Here is a 23,490-nt window from a genome sequence, read left to right as displayed (position 1 = left end):
CAATCACAGTTCTCTTGAACTCGCTCAGCGAGCTTCGTCTGACCTTTGGGAAAATGTCACAGCACTGTGCGACTGAGGCAGAGAAAGAAGAAGCAGAGTGCACGCACATGATCTCGGGGTACTTTGCGTCAGCTGGGCCTGCCCTGTAGCTTCCCCTCGGACCTTATTTCACCCTGTAAATAAACATCCTTCGTAACAATATATAGTGGATCTAGCCACGTTCATGGCCGCTTGCATATGGGAGACTCCAAAACCACGGTGTTAGAACCATTGAGAAATACTATGCAGTGCCACCTGCCGCAATCATCAAAACCCGTATACTGCGGATAATTGAAGCAAGTTTTCAGGCACTTCAGATATACTAAATCGACTTAAACTGACTCTACTGACATGCCTCGCGCAGACTTTCTAATGAAAGCGCCCCCCCCCTCCCCCACCAAAAAAAAAAATTTGGAGCGCTAAAGGAAGAGAAAAAGTGATGAGAAGGTTCACAGTAGCATGCAAGCAATAAGAAATAAATAATGTAACGAAAACACGTCTACCGCGAATACATCAAAGAAGTTTTCAGGCATGTAAGGCCCTTTGGGCTGTGCTTGTCGGCGATAAGGTAACCTCGCCGCCTATAGAATTATCTGACTGAGCTATGTCAAATGCTCGGTTGCCATAGTCGGAACTTCGAATCACTCTATAAGCTTTTCCTTTCTTTTTTTTTTTTTTTTTTTACGATGGTGAGCTTGAAATTCACCACCTCCAGGCACCTCCAGTGCCTGTCACCGGAAAAAGATGCCGAAAGCGAGTGGGGCTATACTAATCCAGGTACAACCAAATTAGGAAGGCCCACAAAGCTTCGACAAGACACTCCCTCACCAGAACAGAAATTGGCCTCCCTGGTGCAATATTCGGATATGCCCTTCCAAATGAATCACTCAATTACCCTATGGCCCTCAGTCCCCAGCAACTGCCGAGCAGTTGACCAAGGCGGTAGTCAGACCTGTAATGCAGCAGAGGGCGCTAAGAATGGGCTTTTCGATTTTCGGAGTTCAGGCAGCCTACTGGCAGCCAGCTAGTTCCGATCCTGATAGGAAGTCCCGTGGGCTGGGATCCCAAGACAACCCAAACCTGCCCGAAGTTTGCAAAATCGAATGCCGGGACAGCTGGCTGAATGTAAACATGCTATCAGCATGGCAGCGCCCGAGGCCGGTGTGCACTCGGTGTAGTCGGCCCATTTATGCATTGTCAGCATGAAAATATATAGCTGCATTCAGGGTTCGCGCGATTTCACATGACTTGGCACAGGACAAGCACTGGACCAACCTCCCCTTCCGCAGCGCAACAGATGGCCTACGACGTGTCTGGTGACAAGATGCAAAATCGTGCTTTAGTGATTGTATCCTCGAAAGCGATAGCTCGAGGATCCCTGCTCGCGATTACTTCGCCCACTGGCGACATTGATGAGTTGACGTTGTGTCATCCCTTCACAAGACATGAAAAAGCAGGATATCGGGTACGTCATTACACATAAAATTTCGTGCCTACCTGCTTGGGCTTCGATTTCAGAAAGTTTGTCGTGGCTGGTGGTGCTTCTCATTTTGACCCTAAGGAGCTGGAGATGCGGCTGGCGCATGAAAATGCACGGTGCCCGTGACCATCGAAAAGTTTCACACGAAAAAGAACATTGGTCGCAATCATGAGAGCAATAAACCAATGTACGTGTGTCTAATGTACGTGTGTTTATTACTCAACCAGTGCATTCTTACACCAACGGCCTGCAATTCGGACACATATCCGTTTCAAGCTGCCACCCAAGCATACAATGGAGAGACGAAGCAAATACGGGATAGCTGCAATGCCTTCGCTAACTGCAGAAAAAGGAGATATCTCCGTATAATACGCGAGATATATAAAAAGGAACACCACCAGAGAAAGACGAACCGAAAATGTACTGAAATATGTGTGAATGAGCATCTACAACTTGTGTGGAACACGATGCAGATAACATGCACGCATGAGAGCATGGCACGCTGATCACCACCACGAAGAAGCCTTGGGGACACACACACATACACACAAAAGCTTGAAACGGCTCACCACTGCTCGTATCACACCATTTCGCAATGTGGAACGGTGTATTAGCACCTAAAAACACAACGCTAGAAACAAGGAAATCTGAAGATGACCGTAGACATTTCGCTGGGCGAGGTAAATTTAAGTCCTCAAGCGCCTGCGTTGCAATCCGTGAAGTTCCCGCAAAGATGGCGGCGAGCACCCTTCGCCTCTTTTAGTCATCTGCTAGCCAGAGAACTTCCATAGAGCAGCCAGACCAAAATTGTCTTGGCAGGTACTGGCAGGCTGCAGGTAGCCAGAACCGTCCAGCCCAAGCAAAACGAAGATGCTCTGGCTGGCTCTGGCAGCCCGCGGGTAGCCAGAAGTGGAAAATCAAAGAATCCCAATCTCTGGTTCCGGACAGGCCGCCAATGGGAACTGACCCTTGCAACGTTTAACACCTGAACCCTCTTGAATGAGGCTAGCTTAGCAGATGAGCAAAACGGGGACAAGGTGAAAGCAGGAGCCAATGTTTCGACAAGTAGACTTGTCTTCTTCAAGGCAACATATGCTTTCCTCGCCACAGTATATATAGGTGGGGTACTTCCAAAGGGGAGAGGGTGTAAGGCAGGTGGGTGCAGCAACGAGGAAAGGTGTGTTAGCGTGTCAAATTGAAAATAAAGGAATGCTGTGCACAAGGCCAAGGCCAGGCCAGAAAAATTTCTGATTTCCAGTGTCGCTGGTGGTGACTGTTGTAGTCTAAATATTGCTGGCTATCCGTAGGCTTCCGGTAAAGCATTAAAGTGGAAAGTTGGGTGAGTTGGTATACGTTCATAATGGTAACAGTACGAACAAGACGATGACGGAGTGAAAGGACACAGGAGGAGTGCTCGTCCTGTGTCCTTTCACTCCATCGTCTTGTTCGCGCTGTTACCATTATGAATGTATTCCGGTAAAGTGTCGTTCTCAGTTTCCCGTTTTCTATGTAGACCGTCGTGTCCAGGAAGTTGATCTGACTAGGAGAGTGGCGAGCAGTAAATTTAATACTTGGGTGAAAGCGATTGAAATGGCTAATTAAGTCGGGTAAGGCGCTTCTGCCATGTTCCCATATTATAAATATGTCGTCACTGTAACGAAGATAGGTGCGGGGTTTTAAAGGGTAGGATTTCAACAGGTCTGCTTCAAGCTGTCCCATGAAAATGTTTGCATACGTGAGAGCGAATGGCGTACCCATGCTAGTGCTGAAAGTTTGCAGGTAGTGAATAGAATAGAATTCGAAATAGTTGAGCGTGAGAACTAACCTAAGGAGTGATAAGTAAACTTCAGGAGCGTGAACTTGGGGATTGCTTGCGAGGGATCTAGAAACGGCTTCAATTCCTTCACTCATGGGAATGTTGGTGTAAAGGGCAGAAACATCCAAAGTGACTAGAATAGCGTGGTTGGAAAGGATTTGGTTGGCGTTGATGCCGTCAATAATTCGAAGGAAGTGCGGCGTGTCTTGAATGAAAGATGGGAGGGTGGTGGGGATGTTTGACAGGTGGTGATTTAAGAATTTAGATAGTGACTCAGTAGGTGTTTTATTAGACACAATAGGCCGACCTGGGATTTCTGCTGTAAATATTTCTTCGCCCGGAACTTTAGGAAGAAGATAAAAGCGGCCTGCTTTTTTGTTCTTGGGCATCATGAAGCGATATTCAAATTGCGTGATTAGTTCCCTGGACAGGAGCTCCGCTATTGTGTTTATCACAATACTGCTGTAATCTGAAGTTGGGTCAGAGTCCAAGTTTAAAAATAAAAAGAATAAAAATGGGTTGGATCGCATACGGCAGACATTGTCAGCTTCTGACTGGAAGCTTACCATTATCATAAAAAAGGATGGTGTACAATCAATGCATTTTACCAGTGCTGACATATGAGACTTGAAGACTGACAAAGAAGCTTGAGAACGAGTTAAGGACCACGTAAAGAGCGATGGAACGAAGATTGCTAGGCATAACGTCAAGAGACAGAAAGAGAGCGGTTTGGATCAGAAAGCAAATGGGTATAGACAATATTCTAATTGACATCAAGAGAAAAAAATAGAGCTGGGCAGGTCATGTAATGTGCCGGTTAGATAAACGTTGGACCATTAGGGTAACAGAATGGATACCAAGACAAGGGAAATGCAGTCGAGGACGGCAGAAGACTAGGTGAAGTGATAAAATTAGGAAATTCGGGGGCGCTAGTTGGGATCAGTTGGCGCAGGACAGGGGTAATTGGAGATCGCAGGGAGAGGTCTTCGTCCTGCAGTGAACATAAAACAGGCTGATGATGATGATGATCGGACACAAGAACGCTATTTTTTTTTTTCTAAGCAGTTAAATTTTTCCCACCAGGCGGTGTTTTTTGAACATGCTTCGAGGTTTCGCAATTGTCAAATTAGAAAGCAAAAATGGCCACCCACTATTGGTGGTTTGAAATGCCGCTTTCAAGACCTTCCGTGCCGCACACGGACACTCTGTGTTGCATATCCTCCATTTTGGAGCCAAAGCACCCCCGCGCTGGGAGCCACAGACGATGTGGCGAGGAGGACTCCTCCACCTAAAACGGCACTGCTGAGGTCGCTGTGGCAGAAGCCCCAGACACTTGACACCCCTCAAACTGCATGCAAATTAATGGCGGGCGCATTCTATGAACGGCGACGGGCGGTGCGGTGCGGTGGTACCTTTCAGGTTTGGAGCGGGTTGCTTGCATGTGCGGGGTGCAAGAAAGTCTGTTTGGCACAGAGTATTCTGACTTTCCCTTTCTTTCTACTCTTCTCCTTTCTCGTACCTTCTAGTCAAAAATAAATTAGTCTTCTTGATGCACTCGAAGAGAATGGACGTCTGTCATTTTTCCATAAGTTAAACATTCTCTATCTCTTATTCCACAACATTTCGGTGCCGAAACCCGGGAATAGGGACGTCAAACGATGGATATCGACAGATTAACGCGAAGAAGGGCTGTGGTGCAAACATCTACAATCAAGCTGCTCAATGAAGTACCCACCATGGATGGCAGCGCATCAATCGGTGAGCTGGAAGAAATGATAAATCTTCTTTCTTAAAGAAGACTCACTGAAAGAGCTAGATCGGGAGATAAAAAAAGGCGTTGAAGATGAAGCTTTCGAAGAGGAAGTTCTGCGCATGGTCCGAAATGTACAGAGAAAAGATCAGCGTGGCGAAAACAAAGGCACAACGCATGCTATGCGACTTTAGCTGCGCAAATGCTTTATCAGATCGCACACTAAAGTCCTCAGAACAAAGAGGAGTTTAGTGCAAACGACTCGCAAATATGCCCCACCGTAAAGCTGCCAAAGCTCGAAATCAATAAATTCAACGGAGGGCTTCGAGAGTGGCAAGGGTTCTGGAGTCAGTTTGAGTCAACTATCAACACTAACCAGAACCTCTCAAGCGTAGACAAATTCAAGTACCTCAACAGCTACATGACAGGAAAGGCGGCGGCTGCGGTAGCAGGACTTGACTTGTTGGAAGGCAACTATGAATTTGCTCTCTCGCTATTAAAGGAGAGGCGCGGCAGAAAGGAAGTAATTATAGAAGACCACATGTCACGGCTACTTAACATCAAGCCAGTGCATGACTCACGGAATCTCGGTCAACTGTGCAGCCTCATCAACAAAGTAGAGACAGGCGTACGCAGCCTCACTTCTTTAGGCGTGAGTGTTGGCACTTATGGAACTTTGTTGCTGACCATAATAAAGAAAGCGGTGCCTACCAACCTTCGTCTGGAATACCAACGAAAAAACGAGGCTACGAACTAGGGAAGTGAGCTGGAGGTGCTCCTGCATTTTTGAAAAAAGAGGTTGCGACACGGGAGATCATATAGCAGGCCAAAGCACCGAGAGACAACAGTGCCGAATTGATAAAGCAAAGGCCCAACAGCAATATTAAAGCGGCGAACATGCCTACTGCAGCGGCACTGCACACCACAATCAAGGACAGACATGTTTTTTGCCACAATTGAACACACACAAAAGGCAGACACATAAAGACAACACGGGCGGCACTTCCAACTGTTGGAAGTGCCGCCTGTGTTGCCTTTATGTGTCTGCCTTGTGTGTGTATATGTATGTGTGTGGTTTAGTGGCGCAAGGGCCAGATATGGCCAAAAAGCGCCAAGACGGTGTTAGTGATTTCGCGGTGGAATGATGAGTTCTGTGACGAAGATGTGACTTGGCTGTAAAGTGGCCTAAAAATAGTCGCTGTAAAGTGCGTAAAATCTATGTGCTATAAAATTATGGCGATGACTAATGACGAATACTATGAACATTAAAATCCATCGTAAAAGAATGACGCAGAATAGAAAATATATGCGATGGTAAAATTACTTGGAGCACTGCTGCCTCGCCAGAGCCCTTGAAACACAAGGGCCTAGAGGCATGTGCTATACCAAAAAGCTATCACAGCGGCATCCTCTGAAGAGAGGACCCGCTACGAACATGTGGGGCTAAAAACATGCAGGACAACATCTTTCAGGAAGCTTAGGACTGCGTTGGTATCGAATAAAGGTTCTGGGCCGAGTAGCATTACGGGATGTAGGGGGATGTGCTGCCGGTATGCTAGGGAAAAATGTTTCCTTCTTTCAGATTCGGCTGCCCGACACTCCAGGAGGACGTGGAGGATGGTCAGCCTCTCCCCGCATCTACCGCAGGTTGGAGGATCATTTTCAGTGAGTAAGAAGTTATGGGCGCCAAATGTGTGTCCTATTCTGAGGCGACAGAATAGGACATCTGTTCGCCGCGATTTTGTTATGGAGGGCCAAGAACCTAACTGTGGCTTTATCATGTGCAGTTTGTTATTTACTTCTGCGTCCCACATATGTTGCCAGTGGCTTCGCAGTTTCTTTCTTAAGAAAGGCTTCAGGTCTGTGACAGGGACCGAAGCAGTGGGAATAACTGAATGCAATGAAATTGATGTGGCCATCTGGTCCGCTAGAACGTTTCCCTCGATGCCCCTATGTCCAGGCACCCAGCATATAATCACAGGTTGGTTGGATATATATGCTTTACACAGTACGGAGTAGAGTTTGTAGCGGCAGCAGCATCGGCGTCGCACGAGGGATGACGTAGACGCTCGCGTCTACACGAGGCTCGAGCGGCTGGCGCTCCGGCACGGGCTAGCGTTCCAAAGGAGATCATTAAAAAGAATGCTACGCTAAGAGACGGACTGTCGGTTCTTCCTCTCCTGCGAGAGCCCGAGACTTTAACGGTCTACGTGGTCACTCGTCACCACAGTTTGGTAACCCGGACGTGATACTGCCATACGCTCCTGTGGTACAGACGACCATGGACCAGACCGACGCTACGAGAGCTCAAGGCCAGAACCCATCCGAGGAACGCGGTGAGCCCTCCTGTTCCGCCATCACTGTCCGCCTCCCACAGTACTGGGACCAGCATCCTTCGGCGTGGTTTCTTCAGGCCGAAGCGCAATTTCAAGTCGCTGGTATCCGCTCTCAAGCCTCGAAGTTCCATTACGCCGTCGCAGCGCTATCGCCCGCCGCCATTGACGAGGTGGCAGATTTGCTGAACTCCCCATTGTCTGCCGCCGCCTATGACGATCTCAAGGCAGCACTGCTACAGCGCACAGCAGCTTCACAACGTTCTCGCATCCAGCAGCTTCTGTCCGCTGAAGAACTCGGCGACCGACGCCCTAGTCAACTTCTTCGCCGAATGAGCCAGCTGCTCGGAAACAACGCGAGATCCATCGACGACACGCTGTTGCGCGAACTGTTTTTGCAACGACTCCCGGCTAACGTGCAGATGGTCCTGGCGACAGCCTCTACCATGGACCTTACCGGACTTGCCGCTTTGGCCGACAAAGTCATGGAAGTAGCCACCCCAACCATCGCAGCCACGTCACCGTCTCCGGGTGACAATACAACCGCTCTGCAAACTCTTCCCTGCTCTTCCGCAGTGCAATCTCCGCTCGACTCCATGTGTGAGCGCCTGGAACGCATCATCTGTGGAGCAAAACATCGCCGCGCGTCTCATCGCCCACGCAGCCGTAGTTCCAGCAGATCAAGACGCACGGGCACTCAAAATGAAACCTCAACTACAGCGCCTGGCGTTTGCTACTAACACCGCCGTTTTGGAAACGACGCTCGTCACTGTCGGCGTCCCTGCGCTTGGCAGGGAAACAGGCCGGCCGACCTCTAACGGCGACGAGTGGTCCGGCCCAACACACAAGTCGCCTTTTCTATGTGACGGACAGAGTTACGGGACAACGATTCTTAGTCGACACAGGTGCTGACGTCAGCATTCTCCCCGCCCAGCGCTCCGACCGAAAAGCGACTCCTGTGTCGTTTTTGCAAGCCGTCAACGGCACCAGGATTCCAGTTTTCTCGTCACGCTCCGTCATGCTAAACCTTGGCCTTCGACGAGCATTCCGCTGGATCTTCCTGGTTGCAGACGTCCGTCATGCAGTCATTGGAGCAGACTTCTTGCATAACTACGGACTCCTTGTGGACATCCAACGACGCCGTCTCATCGACTCCGTGACCCAGCTATCCGTTCCCGGCGTCCCATCATCAGGCACATCGCCCATAGCGCCTATTTCTGCCATGTTGGACGAACCTTTCGCCGCGCTCCTACGCGAGTTTCCCACTTTGACGCGCCTGCCGGACTGGACGCAACCGGTACAACATGACGTGTGCCATCACATCGTCACCTCCAGCCCACCGGTCTACTTCCGACCCCGGCGTTTGTCCCCGGAGAAACTCAAGATCACTCGCGCGGAGTTCGAACACATGCTGCAACTTGGCATCATCCGCCTTTCCTCCAGTAACTGGGCATCACCACTTCACATGGTGCCTAAGAAGACGGGAGACTGGCGCCCATGCGGTGATTACCGGGCACTAAACAACGTCACCGTTCCTGATCGCTACCCTCTACCGAACATTCAGGACTTCCCGGTAGCGTTGCACGGTGCAACGATCTTTTCTAAGATCGATCTTGTTTGCACCTACCATCAACTACCGGTCGCTGAAGAAGACATTCCCAAGACCGCCATCACCACACCCTTCGGTCTTTTCGAATTTCTCCGCATGCCTTTCGGTTTACGGAACGCGGGCCAATCCTTTCAGCGTTTCATCGATTCCGTCACCCGAGGTTTGCCTTTCGTTTTTGCATACATTGACGACCTTCTCGTCGTAAGCTCTTCAGCAGAAGAACATCTTCACCACTTGCGGTTGTTGTTTTCACGCCTTGCCAGTAAAGGAATTGTCATCAACGCCGCCAAGAGTGAATTCGGTCAAACCGAACTCGAGTTCCTCGGTCATATCATCGACGCTAACGGCATTTGACCACTGCCGTCCAAGATTCGCATCATCGAAAACCTTCCCCGACCGACCACACTCAACAAGCTTCGCCAGTTTCTCGGTTTCGTCAATTTCTACCGCCGATTCATTCCCGAGTGCGCACGACTTATGGCTCCGCTAGACGCCCTCCTGGTAAACAAACGCAAACAAGTGCTTCAGTGGACTGAAGAGGCCACCGACGCTTTCACAAGAGTCAAGTCTGCCCTCGCCGTCGCCACGCTGCATCATGACCGACGCTTCAAACAACGCCGTTGGTGCCGTTCTGCAGCAATTCATCGACAATGCGTGGCATCCACTCGCTTTTTTCTCCAAGAAACTGAAGCCTGCGCAGTCCCGCTACAGCGTGTTCGGCCGTGAATTACTCGCTGTTTACCTGGCTATCAAGCATTTTCGCCATTTCCTCGAAGGCCGTGCATTCACTGTCTTGACGGACCACAAGCCCCTTGTGCACGCAATGAATCGTTCGGCGTTTTGTTACTCGCCCCGCGAGGTTCGCCACCTTTCCTACATTTCCGAGTTTACAACAACGTTCCGCCACATCAAGGGCACCGACAACGTTCCAGCCGACGTCCTCAGTCGTGTCAATGTCGTTTCCACGTTGACATCGGAACCTTTCATCATCGAGGCCGACTTACTCGCCAGTCAACAGCGTGACGACACTGAACTTCGTACACTCCGGAATTCTTCCACGTCCCTGAAATTGGAAGACGTCGTTGTGACCCCAGATGGTACATCCGTCGTCTGCGACACTTCTAACGACACACCTAGACCATACATTCCGGCATCCCTTCGCAGACGTCTATTCGAAGCCGTGCACAACCTGTCGCACCCTGGCATACGCGCGACACAGAAGCTCCTTTCCAGTCGTTTCGTTTGGCCTCGGCTAAACGCGCAAGTTCGCGACTGGGTTCGCTGCTGTTTGTCGTGTCAACGTTCGAAGATCCAGCGTCACCCCATTCCGCCTGCCAAGTCTTTTCTTCCACCGGATGCTCGTTTTGACACCATACACCTGGACCTCGTCGGCCCTCTCCCACCCTCGAAAGGCTACTGCTACATACTGACATGCATCGACCGTTATACACGGTGGCCAGAAGCTACACCTATATCTGACATCTCAGCGCCCACTGTTGCAGCAGCTTTCATGTCTACGTGGATCGCAAGGTTCGGCTGCCCATCCACTATAATCACAGATCGCGGTCGGCAGTTTGACTCAGCACTTTTCAACGAGCTACTCAAACTACTCGGAACGACACGTTTTCGCACAACTGCTTACCACCCTCAGTCCAACGGACTAGTTGAACGTTTTCACCGGCATCTCAAGGCCTCCCTTATGGCACATGAATCGCCGGAGAAGTGGGTCCTACATTTGCCCCTTGTCTTACTTGGCATCAGAACCGCACTCAAGAGTGACCTAGGTTGCTCCTGTGCTCAGCTAGTCTACGGCACCCACCTACGCCTTCCATGCGATTTCTTCGTCGCCACCCCCCAAACGCCTATGCCATCACCTGTCGACTACGTTGCCGAACTGCAAGCTTTCTTCAGCCAGATGCACCCCGTGCCTACACGTTCACAAGAAGCAAGGTCCCCGTACGTTTCTCCCGCACTCAGCTCTGCTACCCACGTTTTCGTGCGTAACTGTGCCGTGCGGAAGCCTTTGCAACCACACTACTCCGGGCCATATTGTTCTAGAGCGTCGTCCGACGACGTTTGTTGTGAATGTCAACGGCCGATCAGACACAACTGCCCTGGAACGTCTCAAACCTGCCTACATAGAAGCACCCACGCCATCAGCTCCACCAGTATGCGACGCGACCCTGCTGCATCCTTCGCCGCCGCCAGTGCACGTGACACCCAAGACCAACGCCAAGACACGCCGCGTCACGTGGACTTTCCATCGTTCGTCGAACTTTCCTCCTCTCTAGGGGGGGAGCCCTCTGTAGCGGCAGCAGCATCGGCGTTGCACGAGGGATGACGTAGACGCTCACGTCTACACGAGGCTCAAGCGGCTGGCGCTCCGGCACGGGCTAGCGTTCCGAAGGAGATCATTAAAAAGAATGCTACACTAAGAGACGGACTGTCGGTTCTTCCTCTCCTGCGAGAGCCCGAGACTTTAACGGTCTACGTGGTCGCTCGTCGCCACAAGTTCATTAATTACCGGATTTTTGTGGTTACAGAAAGACATCAAGGCCTTCACAACACTAAGGGAGTCCGTATATATAACTGATTTCTGGAGTTTTGATTTATTTATATGCTTTACGACCGACAGCAGTGCGTAAGCCTCAGCCGTAAAGATACTAGTTTCCGGATGCAGTACGTCGGATTCCGAGAAGGATGGGCCGACGGCTGCATAGGACACCCCCTCGCGTGACTTTGATGCGTCTGTGTAGAACTCCGTGCAGGAGTACTTGTGCTGGAGTTCCCGGAAATGCATTTGTATTTCAATCTCTGGAGCCTGTTTTGTAACTTGCATAAAAGATATATCGCATTGTATCAGCTGCCACTCCCAAGGAGGTAGCAGCTTGGCTGGATGCATTAGGCGAAGCTCGAGGAGTGGAACATGCATTTCATGACTAAGCTCCCTCACACGCAGCGAGAAAGGCTGTCTTACGGAAGGACGATTGCAAAAGAGTGTAGCATGTGTTATATCGTTCACGGTATTAAAACATGGATGTTGAGAATTAGAGTGGACTTTCAGAAAATATGTTTGACTGATGTATGTTCTCTGCAGATGAAGTGACCACTCATTCGATTCTGCATATAAACTTCGTATGGGACTCGTTCTGAAACCTCCTGTGGCTAAACGGATACCTAGATGGTGAACAGGATCTAGCATCTTTAGCGCACTCGGGGCGGCAGAATGATAGATCACGGCACCATAATCTAATCGTGAACGAATCAGGCTCTTATAGAGATTAATTAAGCACTTCTTGTCACTACCCCACGAAGTATGGGATAGAAGTTTCATTAGGTTCATTGTTTTCAGACATTCTTCTTTAAGATGTTTAATGTGGGGGACGAAAGTGAGTCTGTAGTCTAGTATAACACCTAGAAATTTGTGCTCTTTGTTTACGAGTATTTGTTTTTTGTGTGTGTTCAATTGCGGCAAAAAAACATGTCTTTTAGCAAGCACCAACTAGGCCAACAAGCAGTTCTGTTGCAACATAAATCAAGGACAGCACAGGATGTCTATATTGTAATTCAAATGGCCACGAGACCAGCAACTGAAATGCAAAGATGTATGTGGCGGATAAGAAAGAGGTGCAGAAGCATGACAATCGGTGTCTCCGGTGCATAACAAGGGGGCACACGGCAACAGAATGCCGTAAAGCTAAGTGGCTCAGGTGCACGCATTGCAACGGCAGACACTGTTAGGATGTGTGACTCTTACGCGTCCCCTGATATGTTGTTTTCCCGCATAGCTCCAGTCTCCTGTAATTCGGCTTCGCCGCGTGGCTTGGTGCCCGTGGCAGTCGGTGTAGTTGAAGCGCATTGCGAGAGATGGCGCTAGTGTGGCTCTGCTAACGCCACCTAAGAGCGGGGTTACTTGGGTGCGGAAAGGAGAAGGCTCTTGCTCTTGGGTTCGGGATCGGCAAGCGGCGCGGACGTTCCGCGTGTGCGTCGATCCCTGCTTCTGCGAGACCGTCTCGCGAGGCCTCGTTAGAATGCGCCACCATTCGCGTGACCGTACGCACGAACGACCAGGCATTGGTGTACAGCATGGGGCGAACATATTCGCTCGTTATCTGGTCGCGGTGAATCGGACCTCCGCAATTTTGTTGCGCACCCATCGGCATATTTCTGGGTGGCAACTCGGCTAGCAGGCATTAGTCTATGAAAGGTGCAATAAATGCCCTTGTGATTGTTTGCCCTACTGTGTTGTCGTTCCTTTGTCCCAGGAGCACGGGTGAGAATCCCACATCTGGCGCCCCACCTTGGGCGCCAAATGTGGAGGTTCCACTCTGCGTGCGGCTAGGGCTGAAGGCGAGCTCCGGATCTAGCCCCACACAGGCACTCCGTGGTACTGCCCAACACGTAGTGCGGGAATCGCGGCTACGTCAGGTTCGAACGAATAAGGCAACCAGCGGCATCAACTGTAGCAACGTTTATTGCTGCCAGCAATAAAGAACACTGGCAGAGGGGCGGCCTCTCTGTAATAAGTAATAATAGGCTGGCCTCATTGCCCGTGTAATCAGGCAAACGAGGTCACTCACGGGTTGCGGCAGGTACTCCAGTCCGGCAGGTTAGGGGTCCGGCATCAGAGAGAGAGGGTCTCCCCCGGTGACACTGCTTTGTACCTTTTTACCTTGGTGAGGGGAATGTCCTCGTCTGTCAGCTACCTGCCTGCAAGTCGGGGAGGAAGGGTGCGCGTGCGTCGCGAGAGCGAGGGAGAAGCGGGAGAAGGCATAGTGCGCCTCTCCCGTGTCTATGCCGGCTCTCGACGACGTGGGGGAAGATGGGCACGTGTGCTCCCCACAACACTTGACAATGTGCGACGCTGACTTTGCAAGTCACCGCAACACTGATGAAGGGGATGCATCTTCGTCACCGGTGATTGAGCAAGCCACGGTGTTGAAGAACTCATTAGGCACAGGAGATAACTTGATGTGCCCTAGACAGCAGCAGTTTCTCCTACAGACATTGCGAGCTTGGATATAGGGTCCACATGAGAACAGTGGTCAGTTATTTATGAGGGGGAGGTCGCAATCAACTCACGCCCTTTGACTTTCATATATGATGATGCTCAAGAGCTAGAACCACTGTCACCGGCGCACTTTCTTGTCGAAAGTTGACGACCCTTCCTCCACACCTGCTGCCGGACAAAATTCCTGGCAGTGCCATGCATCACTCACAATGCTGGAAGTACTGGACTGCCATGGCCAATGGTTTCTGGAGACGGTGGCAGGAAAAGTACTTACTGGAGCTCAGATCGGCACATATGTGCCGACCAACGACATCAAGTGATCTGAAGAACGACGCCTTGGTGCTCCTGAGGGAAGACCGCTTGAAACGCCACATGTAAAAGACCGCCAGAATTAAGGAAGCATTTAAGAGTAGAGACGGCAGGGGATGTTCCTGCAAATTGGTATTAGGTGGGGGAACAGAGGTGAAGTGACCGATACAGCTGCTTCCCTTTGAGATTTTGGAGCAATGAGCTCAATAATAGTTCGCTCATCCGGGGGAGGTTGTTGTATATCCTCCATTTCGAAGCCAAAGCGCCCCCGCGCTGGGGGCCACCGATGATGTGGCGAGGAGGACTCCCCCACCTAAAACGGCACTGCTGAGGTCGCTGTAGCAGGAGCGCCGGACACTTGAAACCCCTCATACTGCATGCAAATCACTGGCGGGCATGTTCTACGAACAGCGACGAGCGGTGGTGCCTTTCAGGTTTGGAGCGGGTTGCTTGCATGTGCGGAGTGCAAGAAAGCCTGTTCGGCACTTTCCCTTTCTCTCTACTCTCTTTTCTTTCCTGTACTTTCTAGTCAAAAATAAATTCGTCTTTTTGATGCGCTCAAAATGAACGGACGTCTGTCAAAAGTTCTCAGTCTGTTATTCCACAACACTCTGTGCCATCAGACGTGAAGGAGAATTACATTTTTGTTTTTTAAGAAGTTCGCTTTTTTCCTGCCAGGCAGTAATTTTTATGGCCCCACCCTGGCCAAATTGCCACACATTTCGAATAGAGTTTTCACTCACTCCTAAGTTTCGAGAACATCAAAGTAAAAAGCAATAATGGCCGCCTCCAGGAGCAGCACACATGCTTCAAAAGATAGCATGATTACGCTGTGTCTGCGGCTGATTTTATCGATGGATTGAGCAGCAGCGAGTTTGAGGATGCTGTTTTGTTGTCGAACTTTGACTCTGAGAGCGATGAAGACACAAACCAGCTCGGAACATTGGCAGCTGCAGCCTGGCAAGCCCAACTATAGTGCTTACTGTTAAATTTTTGTAGTGGAATACTTGTTCAATGAAAAATTTAATTTCTTCGATGATAGTGCCTATTAGATGGCAATACATTTTCTATATCTCATAATTTTCGTTGTTTTTTCTTAGAAGATACAAGTGTGTCTTTACAAAAAATTTGTTCAATTTTATTCTACAATTTCGATTCTGGCAATTTATATATTTTTTACATATATCTTGCTAATAAAACTTTTATGCATGAAAAGTATGTTTTTGTTTAAGTATTACATAAAATATTTACTGCAGTATTTCCTTCAGGAAAGAAACTCTGGCATAGCCTACAAAAAACACCATTTTCCCCATGGTAGGCAAAGCCAAAAATACATAGATCTAGGCGAATTTCCTTGCGGTTGGCATTAGTGATGGTACCAAACTACTGACAGCGCCATGTTTAGGCCAGCAGCGGCGGCAGCAGGATTATTGCAAGAAGGCCTTACCCTCTTCAAGATCTAGCAGCCTCTTCTCTTCAGCTTCCAGCTTCCTCAGCTGCTCCATCTGCATCATAAAGGCACTACAGCTAAAGGTCCAGATTTCCAGGCTCCAAAATGTGCGCTGCACAGTATCAACACCATCGTACACTATAAAATGGCACATGTGGCACAGCGAGAAAGCTTAACCTAGACAAATGGGTTAGCGACCTCATCTTTTTCACCTCTCTGTCAAGCTCAAGCTTTATTTACTTATTTATTTATTTGTTTATTTGTTTGTTTGTTTATTTGTTTGTTTGTTTATTTATTTATTTATTTATTTATTTATTTATTTATTTATTTATTACCTGCATCGCCCCGTAGGGCATTACACAGGGAGGTTACAGACTTGAATGAATACATGAACAAATTATTTCAATGCGTGGAAAAAAGCATCATTTTTTGTGATGTATACAATGCTCGATGGCAAACTGTTCCAATCTCGAACAGTTCTAACAAAAAAAGGAATAACAGAAGGCGTCACCCTTACAAGAAAATTCCCTGACCTTCAAACAGTGGTCAAGTCGCTTAGATATGTAGTGTGGTGCCTGCATATATTGTTTGCAGTTTAACCCGTTCTAGAATAATAAATATCGTGGAAAAATTTTAATCTGATATGCCTTCTACGATCCTTCAGCTCTTGCCATTTAAGTTTAAGTTTGCTTTCTGTCATGCTAAGCTGCCGGCTCTAGTTACCAAAAACAAATCTAACTGCCCCATTCTGGATTTTTTCTAATTTATTTATAAGCTCAGATGTATGTGGGTCCCAACAAACACATCCATATTCAAGTATTGAATGTACATGACTGAAATACGACTGCGTCTTTAAGTTACTAGGTAAATGACTAAAATTCCGCCGCAAGAATCTCAAAACTGATGATGCCTTATTTCCAATATAGTTAGCATGCTTGTTCCTTCGTAAATCAGAAGTAAAAAACACACCTAGATATTTAAATCCCTTGCTTATGTTTAGATTTGAATCATGAATTCTATACCTATACGGATGATTAGCTCATTTTCTTGTGAAGGTGACGTGAACAGTCTTATTTATATTTAATAACATATCCCAACATACACACCAGTCCGCTATAGTATATAGGTCAACTTGCAGGATTTGTGAATCGGAAATGGCATCTATGACTCTATAAACAACACAATCATTGGCAAACATCCTGAATGAAGATTGTATACCAGTTGAAATATCATTAATATACAACAAAAACAACAGTGGCCCCAACACTGAGCCTTGGGGAACTCCCGACGTAACTTTTATTATTTTTTTTATTTAACAATACTGTAGGCCTTTTGCACAGGCCCAAACAGGAAGCGGATTGTAAAAATACACGAGCATGGAAAAAACAGGAAGAAAAAAATATAGAAAACAAAAGGAAACTGCCATACAACAACACTGGTATTCAACACAAGACACTTTCTTTGTTTCTCATGAATCATGGAATAACAAAAAGTGCTCAAAACAATTGCAATATTAGTCGTGTAACATTCTTGTAGTTAACTGATGCATATTGAGAAGATATACCATTCAGAACCACAGCCTGTTTCCGCAATGACAAATGTTCGGCAATCCAAGCTATTATTTTACCATCGAAGTTATAAGCTTTTAATTTGGAGAATAAGAGACTGTGTGTGACTACATCAAACGGTTTACTGAAATCTAAGAAAACTTGTTGCTTATCAACTGCCGAGGCTAAATCGTGAATAAACTCTACCGACTGTGTATTGCAAGATAAACCATGCCGGAAACCATGTTGGCTGGGGCTTAGGAGATTATGCTTAGTTAAATGGGCCATAACGCAACTGTATATTACATGCTCCATAATTTTGCGGGTTATACTAGTTAAGGAGACGGGCCTGTAGTTCTGAACGGAGTTACGCGCCCCACTCTTATGTATGGGCACGACTAGCGCTAATTTCCAATCATGAGGCATGTCGATTTCATTGAGGGAGATCTGAAACAAACGGTTGAAATAAAAGCATAACGCGTCCACACAATTTCTTATGATAGCGGCAGGAATGTCATCAGGCCCACATGCCTTAGCCCGGTTTACATCTTTTAATAATTTACGGATACCATCGACACAAAAGGTGACTTTCTGCATGCGGTCTATTTCAGCAGATAATTCAAAACAGACAGTATGTGAGCTAGACGGCAAAAACACAGATGAAAAATAACGGCTAAAAATTTCAACTTTAGACTCATTATCATAAATTATTGTTTCCTTGTTTTTCTAAGCAGATATTGATCTGTTGTTTTTACCATTACACTTCACATACCTCCAAAATTCTTTGGTATTCCTGACAAGTCTTTCTCCTAGATTAAAAAAATACAAGTCCTTAGCGATGTCGGACTTATGTCTAAATTCAATTTTTATTGCTTTCAGCAAGGCCAAAGTTAATGGACCATAGTTAACGGTACTCCAAGCAAAATAATCCAATTAACATACCCAAATGATCAACCTGTTGCTCCTGAAGAATGCTGTAATGTATTTAATGATGTGTTCTCTTCCCATGTTATCACAATGCCACGTAGATTACCACTTGTATCCAATTCTGGTTTTTCACCCATGGATCCAATCTCTATTGACTGGGTTGGAGTTAGCTGCCTAATTAACAATCAAAAAACGTCCTCCTCCGCCAGCCCAGACTGCCCGAACTCAAAAATTTTGAAGTGTACTAATGTATTTTCTGCTGTTATTTTGTCGCACATTTTCACTCAGTCATTACAGCAGTCTGCTCTTCCACACGACTTGTGCGCAGGAAAGGTGATTCCAGTTCATAAATCAGGTAACACACACTTACCCAGCAATTACAGGCCTATCTCACTAACAAGAATTTCATGTAAAACTCTTGAGCATATAATATATTCACATTTGGCTGAGTTTTTAGAATCAAACTCCTTTTTCAACCCCTGTCAACATGGTTTCCGTAAGTTCTTTTCCTGTGAAACACAGCTCTTAACATTTACTAACGATCTCTTTGCAATTTCTGATCTAGGTACTGACATTGACTGCGCATTTCTTGATTTTGCCAAAGCCTTTGACTCTGTGACCGATGATTTACTTCTGCTTAAGCTGACTCAACTTGGACACAAATGTACTCGAGTGGATAAAAAACTTTCTTTCGAACAGGACGCAGTTTGTAAACACTAATAACTGTAATTCTCAGTTTTCTAACGTACCAGCAGGTGTTCCTCAAGGGTCAGTCCTGGGTCCACTTCTCTTTCTAATCTATATTAACGATCTTCCGAACTGCGTTCTTTCCTCTTCCATAAAGCTTTTCGCGGACAACTGTGTTCTTTACCGTAAAATTACTAATCCTTCAGATTCCCAAGAGCTGCAGGACGACTTTAACAGCGTAATTGAGTGGTGTTCTAATTGGTGCATGCAACTAAATTCAAATAAATGCAAGGCCATGCGTATATCTTGTAACACTGCCTCGCACACCTACTTTATTAATGGTGCACCTGTGACGTCAGTTAGCTCTTACAAGTATCTCGGCCTTCACATATCAAATAACCTTTCTTAAAAAATTAAATTAAATTATGGGGTTTTACGTGCCAAAACCACTTCCTGATTATGAGGCACACCGTAGTGGGGGACTCGGGAAATTTTGACCACCTGGGGTTCTTTAACGTGCACCTAAATCTAAGTACACGGGTGTTTTCGCATTTCGCCCCCATCGAAATGCGGCCGCCGTGGCCGGGATTCGATCCCGCGACCTCGTGCTCAGCAGCCTAACACCATAGCCACTGAGCAACCATGGCGGGTTATAATAACCTTTCTTGGCACTCGCATATTGACTATGTTACTAAAAACGCTAATAGCAGGCTTGGTTACTTACGCCGTAATTTTAGCTCTGCCCCTTCTTCCCTGAAGCTAACTCTTTATAAAACTTTAGTTCGCTCCAAATTGGAGTATGCTTCAGCCATTTGGGATCCCACTCAGTCTTCATTAGTTTCTACTCTTGAAAGTATTCAAAACCGCAGTGCACACTTTGTCTTATCTAATTATTCTCGCTATGCAAGTATTTCTTCAATGAAACGCACTCTTAACTTACCTGATCTTTCGTCACGCCGCAAGTCTTCCCGTCTCTCCCTTTTTCACAAAGTTTTTCACTTGAATTCCCTTTTAAAAGAGACCCTTCTTGCCCCTCCGTCTTATATTTCGGCCCGCACTGACCACAGCCTTAAAATCGGGGTGCCATTGTGCCGTACTAACCGGTACAGTGACTCATTCATCCCCAAGACAAGCACGGACTGGAATCGCCTTCCCACCTCAATCGCACTCATCACCGACCCTACTAACTTCAAGACCGCCGTTCAGAATGCCTTTTGTTAATATTTTTTGTTAATACTTTTTGTTTGTATTTCTTACTGCATTACTTCTTGTTCTGACTCCACTCCTTTCTGTAACGCCTTCAGGCCTTGAAAGTATGTGAAATAAATAAATAAATAAATAAATGCTCTGGCAAATTAGACGCCTTGTATCTGTGATAATTTCGGCGCTGTCGTCGAACAAGGGCACGTAACTCTGTGTTAAACCAGGGTTTGGCTCAAGCTCACCTACTTGATATAACTCGTGATGGGACAAAAGCTTCACGTAGTTCAAACAATTTCAATTTGAAAGTATTCCACAGTTTTTCTATATCTAGATTATCTGCGAGTGCATCAAAAGTTGGAAAGAACGACTCGAAAGCAGCGCTAATCGCTTCATAGTTGGCCCTGCTGTAGGCAGAAATTTTTCGACTAGGCGTTTTTGCAGCCTTCACATACAGAACTGATAAATCTGCTAGAACAACATTGTGATCGCTCAAACCTGGCAACACCCATACATTGTATACAACATCAGGTACGTTACAGAGCAAAAGGTCAGCTACAAAAGGAACTGAGGCTCTTACAGGGGTCTCACTGGCTGTATCTCCAGCATCCGCGATTTTACATAAAATAAATTACTCAAAGGTTCGTTAGTTGGTTTAGCTCCTATATTAGCAGGCTGGGCACAGTCGTTTTATTACTGCCATGCCAACCACAGATCGCTAGCCGTGGTCAAAAACAATCTTGGGGCAGCCACACAACTTTCACAAGTGGCACACTTGCCAGCTCTGAAAGAGAATGTGCTTCTGAACTCGGAGGAGAAGATGCAGTCCCTGACGAGCGGCCAACTCTTCTGTTATAGTAATCTGTCATCACATAAATACAGAAACACAGCTGCTTCCAAATCCACACTTTCAATTCTGTTTGCTAGACTACCTCAAGGGTTCTGAACAAGACATGCAATAACTTGAAAGCCTAGTCTTCTCAAGAATGTCACAATGCCCAGTCTGAATTGAGCCGTGAAGCATGAAAATGTCACCACCGCCCACTACATCACGCACCTCCATCCACGACGACATTTTTGCCCCTCAACTAGAGCACTATCAGGGGTGGAAGCAGGCTTGAGCATTTTGGAGCAGCTCATGGAGCAGTAATAATGCCATTCCGGAGCAGCTTTGGAGCACGAAAGTTATGTTTTGGAGCACAAAAATTGCGTTTCGGAGCATGTTTCTAGAGTAAAGTACTTGTAATAATTGCAACTTCACACTGACATACAAAAAAACGCAAAGAAAATCATTTTATTCAGCATTCAATTTGCTTGTTAGAATTACTTGTTAGATTCCAGCGTGGAATCTATCATTCTAATGCGCTCAAGCACCGCCGGCAATTTGGAATTCACATCAACGAGCAAAACGTTTCCAGTTTCCACTTTGTCCATGTCCTTCGATTTTACTCCTGTGCTGATGAGTTCCTCGGCACTGGTAAGTAATGCCTTCAGGGTGGATAGACGGCACTGCAGGGTGGCCTTTTCCTCTTTCAGCTTTTTTTTCTTCGCTGCTTTCTGTCAGTGGCTCGTCACATTTCCGTTTGCGTGATTTTGATTCTTCTTCCATTTCAACGCGTTTGCGATAACCACTGTACGACTTTCCAACACACTTCAGGAGATCTCTAGTGATTGGCACCTTTGTGACGTCACCCCCATAACGCTTCAAGTATGCTTTCGTTTGACGAAGGCTTGACACACTTGTTATTGACAAAGAGGCTCGATGGTGAAGCGCCTGCTTGTTTTCGCTGAATCCTCTCTCGCAGTCTGCATTGCCATGCGGCAAGGAAAGAACAGCCCTTACGAGCCTTCCCAGTCTTAGGTATTTGGGTTCGCCAGTGGGCATTTTTAGTGCAAACACATTAACCCAGTGTTCAACAACATTTGTTGAAACATCCCAGTCAGAAATTTCGCAGCAAAGGCGCAACCACTCATCAGTTAGAGATGATACTTCGCTGGGTGGCATGACTTGTGGCAGGGCATTCGCGATGTAGCGCAGTGACGTTGTGTAGTGGTCTCCTACTACACCAGGCTTCAAAAATCTACTGTGGAACAGCACTTTGTTGTCCAAAGGTAACCTTGAGACGAGGTACTTTGTGCAGGATATATAGAAAGCTCTGGTCTTGACATAGAAAGCCTTTTTCTGAGTTGGTGTCCAAAGCTCCATTTCTTTCTCAGTATCTAAGCCAAGCTCAGGTTTCACTTTCCAGTTAGCTTGCGATTCAACTTGAACATTCTTCAAATGGAAACCAGTTACATCTACAAACGACTCCTGCCGCAAAAATCTGCCCATCAGCTGTCTGACCACAGCAACTATTTCATCATAAAATAAATGAAGAAGAGGCTCTTTGCTCTGAAACAAGGTTTGAAACTTGTCAAAGAGCTGGGCGGCATTCTGAACAAAAAGGAGTCGTGCTCGGAGCGTGTTAGAAAATGCAGATGCGAGGCGATTGTGCCTTATAGATGAGGATTCTGGTCTATAGTGGCTATAGACCAGAATTTTCAATGCCTGTAGGTGGCTGCCATGTTTCATTATGATGATAATAATTGTGGCGGGGCTGCAGGTACAGTAAGGGCAGCAGTGGGCCACAGCGCTTTTGCAGTAGTCAGTCACCTGCGATGGCTGGTTCCAAAAGTGCTGCAGCAGTCTTGTCGTCTCTGAATGCCAATAAGCATATCGTCTTTATTGTCATCACATTTCGAATGACAGAAATATATTACAGAGATAATTTAGCGTGAGCACCCTGTGGTGCCGTCTGCTTCAAAAGAGCTGCAGCGTCGTCTGCTGCACTCCTGTTACAATGTATGTCATGCAGTTGACCAAGGCGATCTGCTTAATTATACACATTTATTGGCAGCTTAACAGACTGTATGAAAGAGATTAGAAGACATCTAGTATGCTACACTTAGTTTTTTTACAGCCGTGTATCATATTTGTGCCGCGTGCTACTGTCATACATTATGCTGCATGTTTACCCTGCTTTGTCATCTCAATCATCATGTGCTCTTGGCATACCACGATTAATGTGAGTACAATGAAGTTCCTGACTGCTTCTCATGCCTGTTTCTTAACCTATACATTTCCACCACATGTTAGTACCAAGAGATTGCAATGATTGTACATGAGCCTTTAAGCATCGTTTTAGCCTTCTGCACATTAATACATGAAGCAGTACTTATACTTTTCTGGTTAAAGTCCTCCACCATTCAATGCAAATCAGTTTCAGGTTTCTGTTACAGGTTTCATCATGTCTAACTCTTCGCAGTCTATCATCCTGAATATTTATTTCAAG

The 23,490-nt window shown here is 46.9% G+C and overlaps 1 protein-coding gene across 4 annotated transcripts in view; it reads right to left on the bottom strand.

The window, feature by feature from the left end:
* Positions 1-23,490, bottom strand: part of LOC142568468 (DNA excision repair protein ERCC-6-like) — a 595,812-nt gene that overhangs the window by 520,633 nt on the left and 51,689 nt on the right. For all 4 annotated transcript variants that reach the window (XR_012825434.1, XM_075678394.1, XM_075678392.1 and 1 more), the window contains exon 4: positions 15,795-15,852. Coding sequence is in view for 3 of the 4 variants with exons in the window: in XM_075678394.1 (XP_075534509.1) it covers positions 15,795-15,852 (58 nt within the window). In the remaining variant the exon portion in view is untranslated. The remainder of the gene's footprint in view (positions 1-15,794; positions 15,853-23,490) is intronic.

Source organism: Dermacentor variabilis, unplaced genomic scaffold (genome assembly GCF_050947875.1).
Source record: "Dermacentor variabilis isolate Ectoservices unplaced genomic scaffold, ASM5094787v1 scaffold_19, whole genome shotgun sequence".
NCBI lineage: Eukaryota > Metazoa > Arthropoda > Arachnida > Ixodida > Ixodidae > Dermacentor > Dermacentor variabilis.
Note: the sequence above shows the minus strand (reverse complement) of the source record. Positions and strands in the feature narration are given on the sequence as shown.